This window comes from Chironomus tepperi, unplaced genomic scaffold, assembly GCF_022539635.2.
Source record: "Chironomus tepperi strain 1889 unplaced genomic scaffold, CSIRO-AGI_Ctep_v1 contig_172, whole genome shotgun sequence".
NCBI classification, from domain to species: Eukaryota; Metazoa; Arthropoda; class Insecta; order Diptera; family Chironomidae; genus Chironomus; species Chironomus tepperi.
The window spans coordinates 262,539-278,397 of record NW_027226294.1 but is presented as its reverse complement, the minus strand read 5'-3'; the positions used below and the strand labels follow the sequence as shown (position 1 = coordinate 278,397).

At 32.1% G+C, this 15,859-nt stretch overlaps 3 protein-coding genes across 3 annotated transcripts; 1 reads left to right on the top strand and 2 right to left on the bottom strand.

Moving 5' to 3' along the window:
- Window positions 1-111: 111 nt before the first annotated feature.
- Window positions 112-2,324, bottom strand: LOC139089018 (methyltransferase-like protein 22). Its single transcript, XM_070638434.1, has 5 exons — window positions 2,014-2,324; window positions 1,805-1,918; window positions 1,618-1,736; window positions 874-1,114; window positions 112-414 (listed from the first exon to the last, which is right to left on the bottom strand). The coding sequence occupies exons 1-5, from the start codon at window positions 2,075-2,077 to the stop codon at window positions 140-142; spliced, it is 813 nt and encodes a 270-aa protein (XP_070494535.1). The 5' UTR covers window positions 2,078-2,324; the 3' UTR covers window positions 112-139.
- A 3,367-nt stretch (window positions 2,325-5,691) lies between these two features.
- On the top strand, window positions 5,692-11,276 carry LOC139088926 (serine protease 46-like). The gene is made up of 5 exons (XM_070638287.1): window positions 5,692-6,318; window positions 7,530-7,654; window positions 9,590-9,859; window positions 9,940-10,324; window positions 10,912-11,276. The coding sequence occupies exons 1-5, from the start codon at window positions 6,139-6,141 to the stop codon at window positions 11,095-11,097; spliced, it is 1,146 nt and encodes a 381-aa protein (XP_070494388.1). The 5' UTR covers window positions 5,692-6,138; the 3' UTR covers window positions 11,098-11,276.
- Window position 11,277: 1 nt separating this feature from the next.
- trc (Serine/threonine-protein kinase tricornered) lies at window positions 11,278-15,812 on the bottom strand. Its single transcript, XM_070638286.1, has 5 exons — window positions 15,499-15,812; window positions 13,609-14,585; window positions 13,425-13,541; window positions 13,062-13,349; window positions 11,278-12,997 (listed from the first exon to the last, which is right to left on the bottom strand). Exons 2-5 carry the CDS (start codon window positions 14,480-14,482, stop codon window positions 12,885-12,887), a joined length of 1,392 nt encoding a protein of 463 aa, XP_070494387.1. The 5' UTR covers window positions 14,483-14,585; window positions 15,499-15,812; the 3' UTR covers window positions 11,278-12,884.
- Between the last annotated feature and the right edge of the window lie 47 nt (window positions 15,813-15,859).

The window sequence follows — 15,859 nt, the reverse complement described above, 5'->3', positions numbered from 1 at the left end:
ACTCTTCTCAAAAACAAATATAATATTATCATTTCCGACGTACTGTTTCTTCTATCTATCTATTAGGGTTTCTCATTCTCGACTCTAAATAAATATAATGCATTTTATGGATTTCTTTTTGGTTTCATAAACAGGCACTTTATATTCGGTTGACCTTTATCAATACAAGTTCTTTACATTTTTCATAATCAAAATATTGCTTAAAGTTAGTCGGCATTTCAGTATAGTTTAAAATTCCAGCAGTTTCTTGTCTAAACTTCTTCAAAAAGAATTCATACATTGGTGCAACCACACAGTCAGTAAAGACATATCTCTTCTCTAATGCGATATACATTTCCTTGAGTTTTGGTGAGAGCTTAAATAGCTTCAGGATGGTTTTGATGAAGCCAATCGTGATGTCATCGTCATAAATCACTGTGAGAATGAGATTACATTGGGAGATGATTACAATTGGGATAATTCATTAATGACGTCAAAGGTTTTGGGGGTTAGAAGATTAGTATGATGTAACTTGATATTCTTTAAAGATAAATACTGTCATTGACATTTTGTGACTTGAGTGAGTGCAGGGACAATCAGGGGTATATTCGAGGGATAGGGGGGGTTATTTGGAGTTTACCCTCATTTGACCCAAATATACCCCCCATTTGACTCAAATACCCTAATTTTTACCCTCATTTGTTCACCCTCATTTGACCTTGGGGTTTGACCAAATACCCCTAATTGGAGTTTACCCTCATTTGACCCAAATACCCCTACTTGGGGTTCACCCTCATTTGACCCAAATACCCCTCTCATCTTTTACAATCCCATTTTCATTGACGTCATTAACTAATCAACCCCAATCATGTAAATACAAAGTATTGAAATTACCATCAGCCGCAAAGCATATATCAATATCAGCAAGAGCTTTTTCTAATTCATTTGACCATTTATCGGCAAAGAAGTCTAATTCATGTATCTCAATGTTGTTCCTATACTTTTGGTAATGATCATTAAGCTGTACATTTCGTCTTATCAAATCAAGTATTCCTGCAATATTGATGTCTGTACAAATTACTTTCTTTGAATACATTGATGCAACGATTGAGGTAATTCCGACACCACTTCCAAGCTGTGAAAAGAAATAAATGTTAAACTGTTAATCAGGGATTAAGAATTTATCCATGCATAATGCTAGAGTATGTGATGGATATATTCATTGCTGCAGTCAATTGCATAGCTTGATGATAATGTTGAATGAATGAATATAAAGCCCTCACAGGTAGTTAGACTTGAGATGTCCCGAGCAGCACAATTCGGTGAACCGGATTATTCTTCGGCAGAGGTCGAAGTTGTCTCGTACAAAATTCGAATCGACTTCGATCCGAGTCATCTTGTCGTCAAGGCAACTTTGCGTCCTACATTTAACACGGCGACTTAGCGAAGTCCTGAAGCACATGTTGTACTGTTCGGGCTGTATTTGTTATGAATATTGAGCGAATCTCATCTCATGTTCAATGATTAGTCGCACTCGTGGGAACTAAACCCACGGATTTTCGATCGCACTGGAAGAGTTGCCCACGTGTACCTTGAATCTATTAACAGCTTGATACACATGTAAATTGACAATCTTACCTCTAAAACATGTTTGTCCAAAAACATGTCTGGATTATTGAGAATAAAGTCATTCAGTAGGAATGCTCCGCGCCAAAGTTGCAAGCCAACTTCCAACAGAACTGACGATTTTTTATGTTCTACATAAAACAATTTTAATTAGCATAATTAAGAAGAAAAACATTCACATCCAAAATGATTCACTTGCCAATTTCAATGAATTCATTTTTCTTTCTTTTCACTATGATGTCACTTTCATTATCATGTTGTAGCTCGTCAAGCGTTGTGGTAGGTTTGTTGAATCTATATTTAGAGATCACATCTGTAAACAGGCAACAAAAAAGTTTAAATTATTTTGCAATGTAAATTTCAAGATCACGATTGTAATGTCATTGTCTAATGACTAATTAGACTCACTTCCGTTAGCAATTGTCACACTGCCGTAATCATTTTCATCGTAGATTTCTGAAGACACTTCCATTATAATCAAAAAACGTTCACTGACTTACTGACTTAAATTATTATTTTTGGAATCACAAATTTTGGATTTTTTCACATAAAAATTTATTTTTTTGTATCCACTTGTTGCGATGAAGGATGAATTATTATGACTTGATTCTTTTAGAGTCAACGATGAGAAAAATAATAATCAAGAGAATTTAAAAATTTTCTTTTTTTCTTTACAAAAATAGATTTTCTTATTTTTCTTTTATTTTTATTTTGGTTTATGCTGCGAGAGAATCCTCTCACAAGTTCGCTAGGTATTGTGGATCAACAAGAGAAGAAGTGCTTTTTGTGAGAGAATTTGTTTAAAAACTATTAAGAGACGATCAAACGTGGTCTATACTGATGCAAGCATGCTTTGATTGTGAACATTTTAAAAACCACCTGTAACGTATTTTGGATTTTAGACTCGAATTTAAATTTATTTTAATAAACTGTCGGTAAGATTGTATTATAAGAGAAGGTAGGCCTCTATATCTTCTGATTTTTAAACTGTCTTACGTCTTGTAGATTGAGAAAGATACTAATTTGAATAGCTTCTTCATCTTTAGATCAGCTGAATTAAAATTGGAGCCATTCATTTATTACGTTAAGTCAGTGTTGTGTTAATACAGTGACAACATACTGTGTGCCACCGAAATTTACGATCAACCACGAATTCTCAGAACTACTCTCTCCTCATATAATGCTCTGTAGGACTTTATTTTGAAATGATCTTTGCAACTTCCGAGTGGAATAGGGTGTCGATCTTATTTCTAATTATTTAATTTATTAATATTTGCTTAATTTGTACCAGCTATATGGAGACCTACAAGTCAAATTAAACATGCTCCTTATGAGTTGGGCAAATTCTGTAGAAGCTCAAATAAGTAAGATCTTTAAATCAGACTTTGTGGATGGTAAGAGAACTCATAGTAGACCGAAGAACTCCTGGAAGGAAGCTGTCGATAGAGACAGGATTGTATTTGGCATTGGCAATTTGCAGGTGGAAGCCGGCGACAGATCCAATTTTAGACGACATCTGAGGGAGGTCATGGATCACAGTTGATCGGTACGGCCAGCGATGTAAGTAAGAAAGTTTGTTTAATTTGCCATGATATATCAGGTTTAAAACTAGATTTACTTATTGAGGGGCATTTCTGAACCCCTACCGAAATGTTCAGCATCATGAACTAGAATTTATACTTAGTAAAAAAATTGTATACCCCTTCTTCCTTAAGTGTTACGTAATTTCAGAACGTTCCTTAACTTCTATGTTGTCTTTCAGGAATTTTGCGAGTCACCTTGAGGACAAAATCTACGACTTCAACTTTCAAATTTGTAAAACTATTTAATCTCTTAATTCCAAGTACAAGTTCCACTTCGACACTTTGGACTGCTGTATCTTTTTTCACAATATTACTTTCATTATTATTGACAATCAGGAAAGATCAAGATTCTCTGTAAAATAAATCCACAACAAATTAAACCGCAAATGGGACAACATAAGGAACGGCAAAAATAACAACATTTATACCACGAAGAACAATCCTCTGTTAAATTAATCACCATAATGAAGTATGAATGTGATAGCTTAATTTCCCTAAATACAAAGTTAAAGAGATTATCTTTGGAAAGGTAGCTACCGCTCAAAAAGAATATCACAATCCTAAAGTATCACAAATTGTCAAAAATCATTAATCTCATTTCTGTTCCTCAATCAAAATGTTAATGGTTTTTTGATTTGATTGCTTCGCGAATAACTGTTTGTTCTTTCACATAAATCTTTCAGTCTTCTTTCCTTTATGCTCATTATATTCGTTGTCTTGTTTGTATATACATATTGATATAAATTATGCGATAAAATGTATAAGAAGTAAAAGATGAAAGATGATTGAATATGAAACAGATAACAGCATGTTCTATATCAATCACATGTAATTAATTCAGGGAAGCAGATAAAATTCCGTCTTTTTTTATACCTTTTTGAAATAGATACTGAAATATTTAAAGTTCGCTGAACTGGATATTTCGCATGGCATTAAAATAATTATTTTCAAGAACATAAAAAATGTGAAAAAAATACATAAAACTCCTCGACCTTGTTGAGTGACTTTAGCGCATTTATGTCCCTGGCATCAGTTGTTGACAAATTAAACGCGAATCAATTTGCATTTCCCATTTAATCATATAACGGATTTTTAGAATTTGAATTTTTAACGGTTGCTAAAAATTTAAATCTATTGAAAGCAACGCTTTAAAAATGTTTTTATTTCATTTTGAAAAGTAAAAAATTGGACAAAAATATTAATTAAAGTGTATAAAGATCGGTTTTGCGCTTCTAAATTACATCAGTGATTAATCCAAGATGACACAGAGCTAGTGCTTCAAACTACAGCTTTCTACGAGGTCTGATTAATGAGATCTCATCCCTTAACCGAACAAAGTGTATTATTAGGTTCCTTTTTGTACAAAAATGCGGTTCAAAGATTTTCACAAGTTCAAGAACAGATTTTGAGGAAATAAAAAGAAGAAGATCAGCTATTTAAAATTTCTTCACATCTACTAAAATGTGCCAATATTCACAATGTACCGTGTCATGTTCTCTTAATTGTGTGCCTTTTTTTATGGCAATCAACAACAAAAAAAAAAGAATCTTTTCGATATTCAATTCGTTAATTCCTGTAGGAATATACATGTATATAAACATCATCGGCGATCTTTGGTATGGTCGAAAATAACAACAGAAAAAAAGACAACAAAAAACAGCAGCTGATGACCTTCTCATCGTTTGGTATTTGCATACAATTCTCATTCTCCATTCTTTCTTGCACAGAAGAAATAAAGACTTGAGGATGATGATGATGATGATGCAAAGCAAGTTGAACCATAAATTATGACTTCATTCTAATAACTATACGGAATATAGCCATGTAGTATTATGTTGTGGATATATTTAGAAGGGGAAAAAAGACAGAAAAAGAAAAAAAGCGATAAAAGCAGCATAGCCAGATACTAGCACTGATAACATAATATAGAGTTGAGAATCTCATGTTGTGCTGTGCGCGCGAGAAGAGAGAGTGAATTAGCCACTATTGTCTGTCTACTCGAAAAAAATGCCATTAATGTTATTTTCAAGTTGGAACTTCGTAAATCAAATGGAATGAAGGAATTCTTGTGCCGAATTTTTAATGAGAGGGATTAGAATAATCTAAGACATGTGGATACACTGAAAATAAGGAACAAATTCTTGAAATAAATTTTAACGGAAATTTGAAATTCAAATTTTGCTTGAAATTCACCATTTTGAGTGGTGAAATAGAAATGTAAACAACCTAAATTCTGCTGAAAAGAGTTAAAAAAATAAAATTTTCCAAAGAATGCAAGCAGACTGACAAGTAACTAAGACGAAGAGCTGAGAGAGTTCAAGTAGTTTTGTTCTAATAAATAAAAAGCCTTTTGCATACAGCATAATATAGCAACGTCCAGGTTTTTTCATGAACACTAAATAGCAGGCAAAGAACAAATATGCGAGTATGAAGAAAGAAGAAAATACAGCAAAAAGACATCATCAAATACTCTTGGAGTTGCTGCTGAGAAAGAAGAATAAACGATTGCAAGAATCAGTCTACCGGTTTAGCTCGACTGAAAAGCATCTTGTGGATTCGCGCAAAATATTATTTTATTCGTTCTCCCTCTTCACATTGTTGGAAATAATAAAAAAAAAATAGTTAAAGGAATCTTCTATTAGAAGTCACTTTTATAAACGCTATGCACGTTAGCTGTTTTATTATTGATTAGAATCACAAGGCAATAGAAGTAAATAATTACAAGAACGAGTTAGAGAGAATATATTGCTTTATAGAACCTAGCTATAAATTAGTATCGTTAAACGAATGTAATTTGTTGCTTAGAGAAGTTGTAAACTTATCTGTTGGTCTTGAACAAGACATAAAGTCATCGTCTTTCTTGTGCATCGATTGTGCATACTTTATAGTGTAAATAAATTAAGAAAATAACATACAAAAAAAAGGAACCAAACAAACAAGTCAAGAGAAGATGAATATATTACCGAAACTGTTAATTATCATTAACCTGCTGCACTCAATTGGCTGCATAAATCAGAATGTCACCTCGAAATTAAGCACAGTAAAGAATATCAACAAAGTGTCCTCGCCAAATAATCGAATTTCAAAATTGAGATTAATTTTGTTAAGTGACTTACAGCAGAATGAAATTGTAAGGAGAAGAAGCTTTTGTGCTATTCATTGTTGTTGTTGCTGTTCGTGATGATTTTTTATGATATTTAAACCTTTTTCGAACTATGAAGCATCTCAAAAAGTATAAAAATAGAGAACTCATAAGAAAAGAAATTGCGAACGGAAGACATGTGAGACAAAAAGAGTAATAATAAGTATAAGTGCTTCAATTATACATGCTGAGTGATGGAAAATAAGAAGAGGAAAGTTCCTATACTTCTTAATTTCATTTGTGGATTAAGCAAACGCGTCTAGATTACTGCGATGATGTTCCATCAAATTGAAAAGTCATAAAAATCTTCACACAATGTTTTTGTTCTGTTGGTTTATTTCCTTCTTAGATCTGTGGATCTTCTCAGATGAATTACACTTGACTATGCAAAAGTTCGTACACTAACACAAACAAAGAAATTTGTGAAATTGCATTTTCAAATTTTTACATCAAATATTAATGGAAATGTGACTTTTTAACTACGAACAGTAAGAATAGTTAATGATGAAGAATTAGAAATGGTTCAGTTCCAGCAGAACTCAGTTGAAAGTAGAAAAATTTGCAGTTAAAATTTTGACAATTTTCTTTCATAGTGTTAGTGTTTACAAAAAATTCAAATTTTTGACAGTTAAAAATTGCAACAATGTTGTTGAAAAACATTCATAACTGTCTGTTCCTTGAGTATGGAAAGTTTTGTCAATTTTCATCAGACCCAGCTCATTAATGTTCAGTTCCATGTAAAAGGCCCACCTGTAGATAATTTTATTGACGACTCCTTTATGCAAATTACTTTCATGTTTTTACAGCTACTGCATTAATAATTTCTATTATGTTGTCTTTAATTTGTTATGACTCAGAATCAACAGGCGATTGCCTTAATTGTCAGAAATTTATGAAACATAAAGTTGATTCCTTACTTTATGATATAATTTTTGATGGACAGTTCAACGTCTTACAAACAGAACCGGCAATAATAATTCAGTACCAAAACACTCAAGAAGTGTATAATTCTAATTATAGAACCCAGCAGATTTAATGTCTCAGTGTCATTGAATTAGCCTTTATAATTACTTGAATCATAAATCATCTCTTCCTTAGCAATTCCGTCAATATAATCACGATTTTATATTTTTTTCTACTCTTTCATTATTCTGCCTCAAACACTTACTTGCTTGCTTGCTTACATGTTCTTTTCGAAGCCTCAATCATCACATCATCTTGACTCATCTTGTTGGGCTACATCGCAAGCAATCAAAATTACAGCAAAAAGCTGTCCTTGTAAAGATATCAATTGCAATTTGCCAATCAATGAAATAAAGCGGAGGTAAGATAATATGGGAATTGACTTTATTTTATTTATTTGTCTCCTAACCTTTTTTTTGGCGTGTCTCCTTTGTTTTGTTAAGTTCTACACTCGACATACTTTATACTACATTTATTTTATTTTCATTCCTCTTTTTATTTCGTGTTTTTATAAATATGTATAAAAAAAGAGTTGAAAGGCATTAAATAATACACTGTTTCTGTCGCTATTATGACGTATGTTCTCGCTCTTATCTTCTTGGATTCTTATTTTTTTGCTGCATTCTATTCTGCCCTTGTACGAGTTTTATTAGTTTTCTAGTTGTGGACGTAGAAATTAAATTTTCATATTACGATGCTGATGCTGCAGATCTTGTGCAAGTATGATGCTGCAAATTTGAAAATGGGTCGAAAACAGCCTTCAAAGGGTCATCAGGTCATTGCTTGCCGGCAGCAATGTTTCGGGTTACTATCATCTACAATGTACTTACTTTACTTACTTCCTTGACTGGGACATACGAGGACCCACTGCAGTGCAGAGAGAACGTCTATCCTACGAGAATTTCTGCTAGTTCGGAATGTTAAGGACTTAATCGTCGTTTTCTGCACATCCAATGCAGGAATTTTATGGTCTTCCTCATGATCTCTACCATCCACAATGACCGATACTGTACAAAGCTTATTCAAGCGAGTGGACAGTGATTTGGGCATCAAACTCGTTCTACACATCCCTTATGAGGTTCTCCTCTCTTTGCAATGTGCAGAGCTTGCAAGTGGTTCGGATCCCACTATAAACTGAAGGTCTTAAGTGTGTGGGATAACAGATTTTAATTGGAGTGCCTCCAGCTCATGGCTTTAAGGACCGACTTATATATCGCTTTTCGTTCAAGCTACTATTTCAATTTCTGCAATCAAGCAATTATAACAGACTTTAATACCTCTAGCTTTTTTTGGCTAAACTATTCAAACATTATATATACCTTCTTCCACTTCAAACATAATATAGGATTTACTAAGAGCAAAATCAGTTCTCCGATCGATGACCTGTTGGCTCATCCCAAAACTTTTATGCAAATGTCCATTAAAATTCCATTATTCTGCCCGAAACCAACAATATCCAAATTGTGCTAATTGCATGTATATCCTCAACAACAATACCGTCCTTATCAATTTATTTCTTTAACCCGCTGCACATGCATATACAATGTATATAAAGATAATTGTTTATTGCTGTTTATTCATCCACACCACAAAAACCTGCTAGATTTACTGTTAGTTAAATTCAACTTAAAAGGAAAGTTATTGATACTCATTGATACCCTGTTAAAGTGCTAATATGTAATTCTGTGAAATTTATAACCAGTTCCTACCCAAATTGTGTGTTTTCTTTAAAGAATTGTTTGGATGAAGGAGTCATAGATCTTTAGAGTCTAGACTATATTTTTCTTCATTTTTGAAAGATCCAGCTCGAAATAGATCGGCACAATGCGACGAACTTGTCGTCAGCTCAACTTCCCGACGACGTTGCAGTGTCATAACAAACACGTTATGCCGGTCGGGTATTTCAGCTATGACATTGAAAACCAGCTACTCAATTATAATGCCATTCAATTATTACCAAGGGCCACACACTATCGTTGAAATAGCTATTAATTCTCCTTGCAATACTTGGCATAAAGAAGAACCAACAAAAAATCAATTTTATTAAACTCAGCAACTTGATATGCATGCTTTGCTATATTCTCAAGCAACTGCCATAAGTGCCCATTTAATTTGATTATGCCTAAGAAATCATCATTTTGTTAAATCTTCATCATGCGATCCACTTTTTGCTATGTTAAAGAGGTAGCTAGATATAATGTAGTATAATGTATATCCAAGGGTTTTCATGACTTCACCTTCTCTTCTTTGATAAATTACACAATTTTACTCATTTTATTTTTTTTTATCTCATCAGAGCAATTAGCGCAACGTGCATGCAATTCTGTTGTGGTGGATCTCGCTACAGAAAGAATACAATACGATCGATTAGCGATGCTCAAATTCAGCAAATACAAGAGATTGGAAGACGAAGAAGACTCTCATTTGAGGCCAATTGTGAACGTGGAAATCGTTCCGATTCATTTGTATTTGCACGAGTTTTTGATAAAATGGAACATAAGACAATTTGTGCTGGCGTGCTTGTACATCATAAATTCCTAATCACCACAGCGATTTGTGTCATGAAGTAAGAAATTTCACCTTCATTAATTTATAATTTGGAGATTATTATCATTTTTTATTCGTATCGATATCCATTGTGTACAGAAAGAATCCACATGATTTAGTCATTAAATTTGGAAGCTATAAGGAGAATAATGTCGAACAGATTATATTACATCAGAATTTTTACAAATCCATTGACACTCTCCAACATAACATCGCATTATTAATGCTGGAAAAGGAATTGCCTGCTGTTATTGATTTACCATGCATAGCACAGACAAATGTAGCAAAAAATTTGTGTCATGTATTCTCATGGAGCAGTTCAAAGTTTTTTGAGAATGCCATGAAGCTTGATAATGTTGAGGTGCTCAGCAAAGGTGAATGCTATACATCGCATTTGATACTTGGCAAGAAACATGAAAAATATGTTAATAAAGGAAAGAATAATATTTGTGTTGGAAATGAAAATCATCATGAGCTGAATATAGTAAGGAATTATTTTTATTTTATTAATAGAGATGTTTCTCGTCTCCTGAATCGAGATTCTTACTTTGTTGTCTTTCTTATGAAGGATTTATTGATTTTATTAGTGGTAACAAATCATTCAAAGAGAGCTTTTGAAAGATTTAATCTTACGTAAAAATTCATGTGTACGAAATTTAAACGTACGTAAAAATTCATATGTACGTAATTTGTACCAAAGATGTAAAAAATTGATATGTAAAATGTATGCACGTACACTAAGCATGTGTAAAATTATTAAAAGGAGCTTTTGAAAGCTCAAATGCTGCGTACAAAATTGATATGTAAAGTTTACGTACGTACACAGTTCATGTGTAAACTACTTTTAATGTAAGTAATTCAACAGTATATCTTACGTAGACTTAAAGGTTCTTATAAAATTCCTTCATATGAAAGTCTTGATCAAGTAACATTCTGAATTATATAATAATGATTACCTGTTGTTACATCGAACAAGTGAATGCGGAAGTGAAACAAAAGAACAGCATTATATGAACATATTAAGACAGCTTGATGAGAATTGCTTTTAAGAATTATTCTTATTTTTTGCAGCACTTGAGTGGATCAGTATTGACGTGCCACAGTTCCGATCCGAAGAGATCTCAAATTCTGAAAGGTATCTTAACATGGGCAACAGAAATTAATTTTTATCCACATTTATTCACTGACGTAACACAATTTATTGAATGGATCGAAAGTACGGTAAATGAAAAGTTATTTAAAAGTGCTTTAAATTAATCATCATGACGTGACCTTTAATTTATTGCTGCTCATACTCAATTAAGAGAAAAAATATATCATTATATGATGTGTCAAATTGAAACATTTTCATTTTTATTAGTTCTTAAGGTTTTTTTTTCATTATTTATACAACTATTTTAATGAATGATTAATAAATATTACTTCCAATTATCGAATAGTCTTCCTTTTTTTTTGTTCAATTAGAAGAGGAGAAAAATAAATTTACAATTTGTTAGCATTTTCATCATTTCAGGCATCAATGATGATAATACGCAATAATAATAATTAAAAAAAAGAAAATGCTTTTCCTTCCAAAATGAAAATATAATTTTGATTATCATCATAAAATATATAATAAAAAAAATTTTGTTAATGGACCTAAATTGGCAAAATTTATGCTTGCATAAAAATAATAAAAATAAAAAATTTAACAAAAAAGAAGAATAAGAAATCACATAACAGATCAGCTATAATTTTGTTTCAAAAAACATATTTTTTTTTTCTCTCATTTCGAATATTGGGTAATCGATTGCTAAAACATTAGTTTCGTTTTGTCCTACTACAGTACATAAATTTTCTTTAATGATACCAAATGCACTTGATTTTTTTTTTTCATAGTATTCTTCAATAGGAATATTATTGCAAACGGGATTAATATTAGGATCAATGTTTCTGAAGAATAAAAGGAGTCTTAGATTTTTAAGCATCATTTCTTATTCAGGCTGAAGATTTTTCCAATTATAATCCTACGTAACTAAAAACGTACGTAAATTTTTACATAGAAATACACTTCAAGAATACGTACGTATTTTTTTACACAACAAAATACGTACGTAGTTTTCTACGTAACAAAATACGTACGTATATTTTTACATAGAAATACGTACGTACTTTTCTACATAACAAAATACGCACGTACTTTTTTCACGTAATATAATATGTAAGAAATTGAAATCAGTCACAAAGAGAATTGATCATAAGAAAAATCAAAAGATACGTTTCTTCATGAACACTGATTAGGATCCATCTAAGAAAGATCATCAAAAAATAGTAGTAAGATGAAAACTAGCAAAGATGAATATTGCCTGCAAAGAATGCAGCACAAAAGCACATTTTCCCTTTGGCAGAAAGCTTTTTCATGCTACTTAGCTGCTAGCTTTGCCATCAAAAGATCAATAGATAATGAAGCTATCAAGTTTCTTAAACAAGCTTTTTGTAGCATTTTAAGCTTCGGGAAAAGTGTGCTGGAAATAAAATTCAAAGCAAGGATAGTACACTTGCGAAAATTCCAATTTCTGGCAATAATTAAATGGCAAATTGTGGAATCTTACAGCTTTTTTGTAAAAATTTTACGAAAATGTCCTTTATTTTATTCCACTATAGCAGATTGGAATTTTCAGATCAAGTACTGAAGCCTTTGCGGAAAGAATACCGAAAAAAATTAGCATCATCATTGTTCAAATAAATTTAGCTTTTTTGCATTTTTTTTTTCAATTAAATTAAAAATAATTACTTAATTAATATTTTCTAAAATTTACGGAACGATTAGAAATGTCCCACATTATAAAGTATTTGGAAATCAACGTAACAGATATATCATCATTTTTTCTTTTTTTTTTTCATAAATTGGGCGGAAATAAGAAGGAAAAATAAAGGAAAGAAACTTTAGAAAGTCTAATTATATATGCAATATCTAAAGAAATTAAAGGAAAGATGAAGAACTTTGCCTAAGAAACTTTTCCGATGTTTTTACATCATTCGTTTTATTAAAGTACTTTTAGTACCTATTTGTGTGTTGGCGTTCCTCGCTGTGTAAGTCCTTCGAAGCGTTTAAATGTATAATTGATAAATACCCAATCTTTTAGAACTTCGCCGTCTTGTGGACATGGGGCAGATGCTGTAAGTAGTTTAAAATTGAATGTAATACAAAAACAAATAATAAAACCAGCAATTAGACTTACGAATTTCTAAAGATACATCGGGGAAATCGTCAAAGTTAGATGTGTCGTCGATTGATCGAACTTCAACAGGAATAGCTGCAGGACGTTCACGGATATGTTCCCAATCAACTCCTTTGAAAAATGGTATTGTTTTAAGCTCTTCGATGCCCTTCTGTGAGCCTAAACGACGCTCAGCTTCACAACAAAATCTTATTATTGTCTCACGTGCCTCTTCAGATATTGGTGTTTCAGGCGGAAAGATGAGAGTTTCTCTCCAATTCATTACTTTTCGATATGTATCTTGTGGATCTATAAATATAAAATAATAATAAATTATTGAACTGTGTGCACGAGATTAAAACTTTATTTATTATAGGTACTTACTATCTGAGCAAAACGGTGGATATCCCATTAACATTTCATACATGATCACACCGAGTGACCACCAATCACAAGCAGGTCCATAACCAGTTTGTAAAAACACTTCAACTGCAATATAATCTAAAGATACAGGGAGATAGAGCGGATTAATAATCGTCATAAAGTGAGTGTTAATTAGGTAATTTACCTGGTGTTCCAACTGTACTATAAGCTAATGCTCGACGATTACGTTTCCAACTTTCAGCACGTCTTTTTGAATCCATAGGACTTGCACACGTACCAATAAAATCAGATGGCTTAGCTTGAGATAAATCCCGATAAAAATCTGTACGATGAGATTTCTTGAGTCCCGTACATAGACCAAAATCAGATAACTTTAAATGTCCCCTGGCGTCGAGAAGAAGATTATCGGGCTTGATGTCTCTATGTATGAATCCTAATTTATGTATTGAATCAATTGCTAATGCTGTCTCAGCTATATAAAATTGTGTACACTCTTCACTCAGTGTATCTTTCTTCATTAATAATGTCATCATGTCGCCGCCAGGTAGAAATTCCATAATTAAGTATAAATTCACATGATCCTGAAAGCTGTAGTACATTTTGACGACCCATTGATGATCTGCTTCCACTAAAACGTCACGTTCAGCACGAACATGCGCCACTTGTTCTTTTTCAAGCATATCTGCTTTCCTGAGGACTTTCATAGCATAAACATGTCCAGTGTCCTTTTTTTGAACTAATCGAACCTCACCAAATGCACCACGTCCAATGACTTTAAGCGGCTCAAAATCCTCAACACCAAGACGTGATCTTTTAAGGCGAAGAAATTCCGTTTCTTTTTGTGCATGTTGGGCTCGTTTTTCTTGTCTTTGAGACTCCGTCAATCCTTCATCTTTGAGTGATGCTTCTAATTTTGCTAAACGCTGTTTTCGCTCTCCATGTTGCGCTATCAAATTACTATAATAATTCTCTAATGTAACTTTGGCTTTTGTTGCCTTATCCATTGTGTGGTTTGAAAATCGTATCGTATTATCTATTGTAGGATTCATGCTTTTCATAGCTCTCTTAATGCAATGACAGTTGAATGAGAAAATTATTTCAATTTTTCTGCTTTGCTTATTGCCTCGAAGATAAACAAAATTGGAGAGAAAGGAAGAAAATCTGTTTGAAACAAAAAAATATATAGAATACAGAAAGAAATAATTTAATGAATTAGCAGACATTCGCATATAAATATTTAATCGAAGCCAATACTTTTTTCATCACTCAATGTAATGTGAAAATGGCTATCTACTAAGTAAGTTTTGTAGACACAAGCATGTATGTTTAATGAGATAAGACATATATTAAAAACTGATGAATTGAATGCTTTTGTTTTTCCTACATTCCCTCATCCACAATGAACCATAAAATTAGCTACTTAACATCATCACTGACGTAAATTTAAATTTTTTTTACTGCTATTACAGCTTACTAGCTTTTATTTTTTTGTGTTCTGTATTAAAACCGCGATTTTTCTCAAACACTAATCCCGTTACTCAATAGAATCTTTCTTCTAAGGTCTTGCAGCGCTTTGTTTTTCTTTCTATGTCTACGAAAGATTTATTTCCTTTCTATTTTCAGTATGTGCCTTAATTACGACATATATTCAATGTACAAAGTTTAACTAATATCCATAGTGCTTGTTGTGTTTTTTGGGGAAACTTTTTTAAAAACTGTTGATTTTCTTCGATTTAAATGTATTATGAATATGTAGGTCAAAAGAACAAACAAAAAAACGAGCTGATTGAAAATGAAAGAAAGAAAAGTAATGAAATGTACAATGTTGTTTTGCTGCCTGCTTGCCTTACTGGATGTCGTCAATTCATTAAATCAATATTTTCATTATGTATTAAAGTTATTAAAATATTCGGTAGGCTTCAAAGCTAGGCATATTCATCGATTTTAACAAAACTATCTCAACATATAGTGTCACAATACTCTTAGTAGTACAATTATGTAGGAATTTGTGTAATATTTCCACACAAAAAATTTTCATTTCACTTTTCGTGCCAAAAACAGATTAGATTCTTACTTTTATGATGTCACGAAGCACTCAAATTTCTAGTTGTTAAGAGCACTTGTCCTTCTTTACGTTTATGAACACTAATTATGAATAGGTAGGTATTTAATTTAGACACAAAAGATTAATCATATTTTTTTGAATTCTTTCTAGAGACTATCGATCTACGATTTTCACTTTTAAGCACTAAATATTCACAATTTTTATCAATCTTTTATCTTCTTGTATAGCTCAAGTCCTATTTAATTATATGAAATAAATTAAAAACTTTAAGTTTGTCTGGTTCTATTGTAATTAATCATTTAATAACATCAAAATTTTTCTTCCTAATTTTTATTTTTTTTTTTCTGGGGTACAAAACTATGAATATTGA

Coding starts and splice junctions, on each gene's coding strand:
- LOC139089018 (XM_070638434.1), bottom strand. CDS start 2,077: ATGGAAGTGTCTTCAGAAATCTACGATGAAAATGATTACGGCAGTGTG. Junction 1,737..1,804: donor AAATGAATTCATTGAAATTG/GCAAGTGAATCA, acceptor TGTTTTATGTAG/AACATAAAAAATCGTCAGTT. Junction 415..873: donor TATATGCTTTGCGGCTGATG/GTAATTTCAATA, acceptor TCATTCTCACAG/TGATTTATGACGATGACATC.
- LOC139088926 (XM_070638287.1), top strand. CDS start 6,139: ATGAATATATTACCGAAACTGTTAATTATCATTAACCTGCTGCACTCA. Junction 6,319..7,529: donor ACTTACAGCAGAATGAAATT/GTAAGGAGAAGA, acceptor TTCTTTTCGAAG/CCTCAATCATCACATCATCT. Junction 9,860..9,939: donor ACAGCGATTTGTGTCATGAA/GTAAGAAATTTC, acceptor CATTGTGTACAG/AAAGAATCCACATGATTTAG.
- trc (XM_070638286.1), bottom strand. CDS start 14,482: ATGAAAAGCATGAATCCTACAATAGATAATACGATACGATTTTCAAAC. Junction 13,542..13,608: donor TAGTACAGTTGGAACACCAG/GTAAATTACCTA, acceptor CTGTATCTTTAG/ATTATATTGCAGTTGAAGTG. Junction 13,350..13,424: donor TCCACCGTTTTGCTCAGATA/GTAAGTACCTAT, acceptor TTATATTTATAG/ATCCACAAGATACATATCGA.